Source organism: Arachis ipaensis, chromosome B07 (assembly GCF_000816755.2).
Source record: "Arachis ipaensis cultivar K30076 chromosome B07, Araip1.1, whole genome shotgun sequence".
NCBI classification, from domain to species: Eukaryota; Viridiplantae; Streptophyta; class Magnoliopsida; order Fabales; family Fabaceae; genus Arachis; species Arachis ipaensis.
Window position 1 is genome coordinate 30,310,353 of NC_029791.2, and position 8,093 is coordinate 30,318,445.

Consider the following 8,093-nt stretch of genomic DNA (forward strand, 5'->3'; position numbering starts at 1 on the left):
TTCTTTTCCCCTTGTTGGGCTGCTGTTTTGTTAACGCACTGTGATTCTGCTATCACTGATGAATGTTTTGAATTTGGAATTTCTGATTAGTGACTTGTTAAGCTGCTGATGTTGTTATGCTGCTGTTTTGTTATGGCACTGTGATTGTGTGATCACTTCGAATTTGGAATTTGTGATTAATGACTTGTTATGGCACTATTGTTGTTATGATGTTGTTTTGTTATGGCACTGTTGTTGTTATGCTGCTGTTTTGTAATGGTTGTTGCTGAATGCTAAATATGAAAATCAAATCAAATGCTGGTTGTTGCTGAATGAGTAGGGCAGCTATCTACCAATGCCATATATAAATAAACTGATGAATGATGATGATGGCAATGGAAGGAGAGTCAAAGTGTATAGGTAATTGGTGATATGTTATGCTTTCTTATTCAATGACTACTTGTTATGTTGATACCTCAACTTGGAAACAACACTAGATTCCGTTTATGGCTTGCTCAGCAAGAAGAATCTGTTGCTAAGAGAGCTCTCTTACAAGGTAAGAGGTGCATCCTTGGCTTAGCCAACCAAGGTGGGTTCTTGGCTACTTTCACCATAGTGGGGTTGTTAACCTCGCCAAGATTGGTGGCCCAAGCAGACGTCCTGGCGTCATTGATGTTGAGAAAAATTGGGAGGAAAGGTGCGAGCAACCAAGTAATTGGCAATAGGTGCATACCAAGGGATCACTTCGGATATTGCTAGCAAGACCTCAAGAGGAAATGTATTATTAATAGGAGTGGGATCGCCCTTTGTGTGCTCAAGGCGACTCAAGTGGTCCGCCACTAAGTTTTGCAAACCACTCCTATCTTTGATTTCTAGGTCAAATTCTTGCAATAGCAACACCCATCGGATTAACCTTGGTTTCAATTCCTTTTTGGCCAACAAATATTTCAATGCCGCATGATCCGAGTACACTACCACCTTAGAGCCAAGTAGATAAACCCAGAATTTATCCAAGGCAAAGACAATGGCTAACAACTCCTTCTCGGTGGTAGTATAATTGGATTGCGCTCCATCTAAAGTTTTAGAGGCATAGGCAATGACATAAGGATTTTTACCATCGCTCTGAGCTAGCGCCGCTCCCACTGTATAGTTTGAGGCATCACACATAATCTCGAATGGTCTAGTCCAGTCCGGCCCTCTCACTATGGGAGCTTGGATCAAAGCAATCTTGAGCTTATCAAAGGCCTCCATGCACTCTACACTCAAATCAAATTCCACATTCTTTTGCAACAATCGAGAGAGAGGTAGTGCCACCTTACTAAAGTCCTTAATGAATCGCCGGTAAAAACCTGCATGGCCAAGAAATGCATGGACTTCCCTCACAGAAGAGGGGTAAGGCATACTAGAAATAACATTGACCTTTTTTGGATCAACATAGATCCCTTAATTAGAGACAATGTGCCCTAAAACAATACCTTGTCTAACCATAAAATGGCATTTCTCAAAATTTAACACAAGGTTTGATTTAGTACACCTCTCTAATACTTTTGCAAGATTGTCTAGACAAAGATCAAAGGAATCCCCATAGACACTAAAATCGTCCATGAACACCTCCATGCAATGCTCCAAAATATTCGCAAATATACTCATCATACACCTTTGGAACGTTGCCGGTGCGTTGCACAAGCCAAATGGCATTCTTTTATACGCATACGTTCCGAAAGGGCATGTGAAGGTAGTTTTCTCTTGATCTTCCGGAGCAATGTGGATTTGAAAATATCTGAAATAGCCATCTAAGAAACAGTAATGAGATTTACTGCATAGGCGATCAAAAGAGATTTTTGATGAAGAGATTTTTGATGGTATAGAATTTCACAAATGAAATCTCGTTGCAAGTATAGTTTCTAAACCAACAAATAATCCTCTCATGCAAAAAATTGTTTGTCATAAGTACAAACCCCAATAAAAATAACCGAAGTATTCAAACCACGGGTCATCTCTCAAAGGAATTGCAGGGAAGTGTTCTTGCTATTGGTTATGGATAGTATATTTTGGGGTTTTGGATAAGAGACATGAAAGATAAATTGCAAAAGGGGTAAACTAATAACTAAGAAAGCTCTTGGCAAGGAATGAGAATTAGAAGTCCTATCCTCATTATCATCATCAATTGTGATAAAAATTGTCTATTGCTCCCACTTAGTCAACCTCTAACTATGAAAGAAAGTCAAGTGGATAAATCAGCTTGAGTTCACAAGTCCTAGTCAAATCATAGTGAAAGACTAGCTTTAGTGAACTTCAAGTCAACTAGCAACTTCCAATTATCAATCAACAAAAGAGTTTGATAACTCAAGAGTCTCTAATTACTCAACCAAAGCCAAGAGGAGAAAAATCTATACTAACATCCTTCCAAGCATTTAATCAAACACTTGGAAGGCATAAAAGGAAAGCAAAATAAGATTGCAAGAAAAGTAGATCTACAACTACTAATTGCAAGGAATTAAACATCAACAATTCAAATCAACAATAAAAGAAATAAAAAATGAAATTGCATAAAGAGAAGTAGAAGAAACAAGATTGCATCAACAATAAGGTAAACAATTACAAGAATTCAAATGCTAAACTAGGAAAGCAAAGGTAGAAGAACAAGAAATTGTAAAGGAAAAGTAAATCAAAGCATGAATTAAACCTAGATCTAAGAAATTCCAATCTACCTCTAACCTAATTTTAGAGAGAAGAGAGAGCTTCTCTCTCTAGAAACTAACTAAAGCATCATCCCAAACTCAACTATGTGTGTCCTCCCTTGACTCCTCTTGATTTCTGCTTGTAATAGGCTCTGGAATGAGTTAGATTTGGGCCTGGGAAGCCCAGAAATTGCCCCCAGCGTTTTCACTTTAATGAGGTCACGTGCGAGTATCGACGCGCACGCGTGGGTCACGAGTACGCGTCGTTTGGCATTTTTGCTCTCCACGCGTACGCGTCATGTACGCGTACGCGTCGCCATGCGACTTCATATTCCATGCGTGCGCGTCAGCTACACGTGCGCGTCGATGAGTGCATCCCAAATCCTTGATTTTCCATGGTTTCTCCACTTTGCATGGTTTTCTCTTCACTCCTTGGATCCATTCGTAACCTTTTCAATCTGAAATCACTAACACACACATCAAGGCATCTAGTGGAACCAAATGTGAATTAAAATTAACCAATTAAGGGCCTAAAAAGCATGTTTTCACACTTAAGCACAAATTAAGGAGAATTTATAAAATCATGCTATTTTATGGAACAAATATAGAAAAAGGGTGATAAAATCCCCTAAATTCAGTATAGAATGCACCACCAAATAATGGTGCATCAACTATCATAAGAATCATCTTCCAATGATTCTATTTTGAATCTTAGGGACACTCCTTTCTTTTTTGTGTCTTGGGTGAAGTGTATGGTTTCATAGGCTAAACATTTTTCACTCAACTCATTATAGGTCATTTTGTCAATTGTTACTCTCAACTATGATAGTACTTTTGGTTTTTCACTCTTTTGTAAGGCTTCTAAGAATTTTTCTCAGTAGCACCTGCTCATAATGAGCCATTCTTATAGCATCCAAATTATTTACTAGTGATTAATCTTTTATAATTAATATTTAAAAATATTTATTTAAAATTAATAGCAATTTGGTTTTTCCTATCATAATAATTAATAATAGGTTTAATTATTCTGTCGATACCTATAGTTTCACTGAATTTTCAATTAGGTCCCTATACTTTTTTTTCTTTTCAATTGGGTTTCTATACCATATTAAATTTTATAATTAAGTCTCTACGGTGACAAAAAAATTAATGTTAACAGAATATTCATTAAATAAAGGAATATACAACCTATAAAACAAGAAACACCTAAATCTTATTTCCTAAATTACAGAAAAACCCTTTACTCAAAGGCACCACGACTCTCCTCCCTTCTCAACCCATCAATCCCACTCTTGGCAGCATCCCATTTCCCTTTCTCTTCCAATAACCCACACTTCTCAGCTTCCAATTTAATGTTTCTCTTCATAAGATCCTCAACAACACCTCTCTGATTAGTCCATTTCTTCTTCTCTTCCAAGAGTTCAGACTTTTCAAACTACAACTGCATGTTCCTATCCCTAAGAGGCTCACTCACACCCTTCTCTTTTTCCAATTCATTCTTCATCTCCAAACAATGCATATACTTTCCAGCACCAATTGAATCAGAACCAACATTCTCCTCTTTCTTAGCCTCAACGACTATTTTTGATTTTTCATTTCTGAACTTCTTGTGCTGCAATTTAAGGGACGTGATTTCGTTATCCTTCTCTTGAATCGCCGCAATGAGGCGTTATTCCCTTTCAAGCAAGGCGCGTTCGACTCGGTCAAAATCGCGAGTGGTGGCTCGCAACTCGGACACGAGGCTGGGAATGGTGGTATCATTTTGGTTGGTGTGAGTGTCGTTTTGATTGGTGAGAGGCGAATTCTTTGAACATAGGACTGAAAGTGAGGCAAGCTAGTTCGAGCTCGACTCATTAATAGTTTGATAAGGAGAATTCATAAACTGGTAAGCCGAATTTGAATTTGAAATTGAGCTTATAAATTAAATAAGTTGAGTTTGAGCTTGGATAAGCTCAACTCATTAACTCATGAGTTAGCTTGATTATATATATAATATTAAAAGTACTCTAAGTTCGAACCAATTTATAAACTTTAATTAAACTGAACTTAAGTTTACAAAATAGACTTAATGAACCGATCTTTGAAACAAACTTCATTTTTGTAGCTCGCTCACTTCTAGCCTTATTTGGACACCCATTTGGGTATTACTTTACTTTATCACCTTGAAACTTCATCGAGCTCTTTGTCCTGTTAGCCATTTCTGCCTCAAGAGTCAAGATGCTGCTGCTTCAGTCCTCTTTGCATAAAGCCCTTTCCCTTTCATATGCCGTCTCTTATTCCACTGCTCTTCCCTCTAAAATTCCCACTCTCTCCATTGGATGTAGGGGTGTCACGTGCTTTCAGGGGCTCTCTGTCACGTGCTCCATCTCAAAGATCCATAGTTATGGCACCGTGGACTACGAGCGCAGACCCATCGTCAGGTGGAATGATATATACAAGAGAATATCGTTGATGCAGAACCCTGAAATCGGTTCCGCCGCTGTGTTAGAACAGTGGGAAGATGAAGGAAAGAGCTTTACTAAATGGGAGCTGTGTAGGGTTATCAAAGAGCTGAGAAAGTATAAAAGATATAAAAGAGCCCTTGAGGTAAGAATAATAAGGTATATTATCCAATGATTGATTTATTTATTTGGTACCTCTTTTCTGAATGGATAATGACATGCTTCTTATTTAGGAATTGAATGATGCTTTAGATGTTTTGATTATGTTACAATGAACAACCATGCCAGATGCACAAGAAAAATCAGCCATTGGTATAGAATACATATTAAAATACAAAATACTCATTAAAAATGAGTTAAAAAATATATAGCGGCTAATTTGGTGGCTGGTTTTTGGTGTGCTCGTAGCATTTTTGTATAACGAATGCCTGACTTCGCGTATTAGGTTATGGGATGTAGAGAGTAAGGCTCTTTGAGTATACAAATATGACGATAGAATTCGCAATGTTAACTGAAGCTAATAGGAGGAATTTGATTATCTTGTGCTTTGTTGTGGAAATATGCTAAACCAACAGTGTTTTCTGAATTTTCCTATATATATATATATTGAATGAAATCAAATCAATCATTTACAATATTTTGTCTCCCTAGCTTTAAGTATTTGTACAAGCATTCCTTTATTATCCTTTTGTATTGTAAATTATAAATTTTGCAATACTTACAATGCCATTTTTCCCACTTTTCTATTAAATGGAATGCTTCCTTTGAAATTTTGTGATTACAGATTTGTCTCTGCCTCATAATGTTTTAATATTAGCTGTTTATGAAAGCAATTTGTGTAATGTTACAGGTTTATGGTTGGATGAACAACAAACCAGAGAGGTTTAGTGTATCTTCAAGTGATGCAGCAATTCAGTTAGATCTGATTTCCAAGGTTCATGGAGTTTCGAGTGCAGAAGAGTATTTTCTGAGTCTGGCTGATAAGTTAACAGATAGAAGGACCTATGGAGCCCTTTTGAATGTATACGTGCGATATAGAATGAAGGAAAAGGCAGAGGCATTATTTGACAAAATGAGGAGTAAAGGTTATGCAGTACATTCGCTACCATTTAATGTAATGATGACTCTGTATGTGAACCTTAAGGTTTATGATAAAGTTGATATGTTGGCTTCAGAAATGAGAGGGAAAAACATACGGCTCGATATCTATTCATATAATATCTGGCTATCTTCATGTGGTTCTCGAGGATCAATAGAAAAGATGGAGGAGGTGTTTGACCAGATGGTGAAGGACCCGAAGATTGTTCCTAATTGGACTACATTCAGCACAATGGCTACAATGTATATAAATATGAATATGTTTGAAAAAGCAGTAGGCTGCTTAAGAAAGGTTGAGAGTAGAATCAAAGGCCGGGATAGAGTACCATTTCATTATCTTCTGAGCTTATATGGAAGTGTTGGAAAGAAAGACGACGTTTATCGTGTGTGGAGTACTTATAAATCAATGTTTGCCACTATACCAAACTTGGGATACCATGCTATTATTGCTTCTCTGGTTAAACTGGATGATATTGAGGGTGCAGAAAAAATTTATGAGGAATGGCTTTCAACAAGTTCGACTTATGATCCGAGAATAACAAACCTTCTGATAGGCTGTTATGTCAAGAAAGGCAATACTGACAAAGCTCTGGGTTTCTTTAGACAAATGACTGAGGGTGGTGGAATTCCGAATTCAAAAACTTGGGAGATTATTTGTTCTGGGCATATCGCTGATGAGAGGATTTCGGATGCTCTGTCCTGCTTTAAAGAAGCTTTTGTGGCCGATGTTTTAAACAAATGGAGACCAAGGGCGACAAACTTTTCTGCATTCTTTAAACTTTGTCAGGACAAAGATGATACTACAAGTGCTGAAGTGTTAACTGGGTTGTTGAGACAGTCTAGATTTATCAAGAATGAAGTTTTTGTGTCACTCATTGGCTTGTCAGAATCCGATGGTACCATCAACAATGGCGAATTGTGGACCGAAGTTGATACCGCGGATATAACTGATGATAACGATGATGGTGAAAATGCAGTTGATGACTCTCAAATGTTCAACCAATTGGAGAGTACCTTGTGATACACAATGTCTTTTTCCATTTGAAAAATGCAGAAAATGCATTGCTAGAAGTGTAGTTAGTCATTGAAGATGATCTTGTTCAGGATGCATAGTTTACATGACTAACCATGATAATGATGAGGAGGTAGCTAATGCTTAAAGTACAGAGCATGGAATTTATGTTGGCTTTTCAATTTCAAATTATTCATAAGGAAAGAGGCTTTATTAAACTGGTATCCATTTCTATCAAGGCCATTTTAAACAAACTAATAATATATGACCCTCCACCACCTTCCCAATTAGTGTTTGGAGAGAAATTCTTATCTACGGTGTTTTCTGCAGATATAGACAATTTTTGTAAATGTATCTTTAAGGGGATCATGCCTGCTAGGCTGGTGGAAATTATATTATTATTTTTTTAAAAAAAGCTTAGCTATATAGAATTAATAATATTTAGGGTCTGTTTAGATAGGTTTATAAGTAATTTTTTTTTAATTTTTAATTTATGAAAATGTATATTATTAATGTCTGATACAATTTTTAAAATTAAATTGTGACTTTTTAAGAAGCTATTTAAATACTTATGGAAAAATTAAAAAAATTTATTTCTCTCATAATAAAATTTTTTTTATTACATTTCGTTTAAAACAAGCACTTTTAGAATTAAAAAAATCGAACATAAAAACATAAGTATTTATTGTTTAAACTATTTTTTTAAAAAGAGTTTAATTAAACTTTTTACCCAAACTAGACCTTAGTTGTTTTTAGTTTCTTTTTGCGATTTTGAGGCAAAGTTGATGTCATGGAGATGATAATTTTATGATAAAGTAAATAATGATAATTTTATGATAAAGTAAATAATTATAAGTTTATGATAAAGTAAATAATTATAAG

The 8,093-nt window shown here is 36.1% G+C and overlaps 1 protein-coding gene across 1 annotated transcript; it reads left to right on the plus strand.

Moving 5' to 3' along the window:
• On the plus strand, positions 4,751-7,522 carry LOC107608748 (pentatricopeptide repeat-containing protein At1g02150). Its single transcript, XM_016310472.2, has 2 exons — positions 4,751-5,246; positions 5,952-7,522. The coding sequence occupies exons 1-2, from the start codon at positions 4,878-4,880 to the stop codon at positions 7,218-7,220; spliced, it is 1,638 nt and encodes a 545-aa protein (XP_016165958.1). The 5' UTR covers positions 4,751-4,877; the 3' UTR covers positions 7,221-7,522.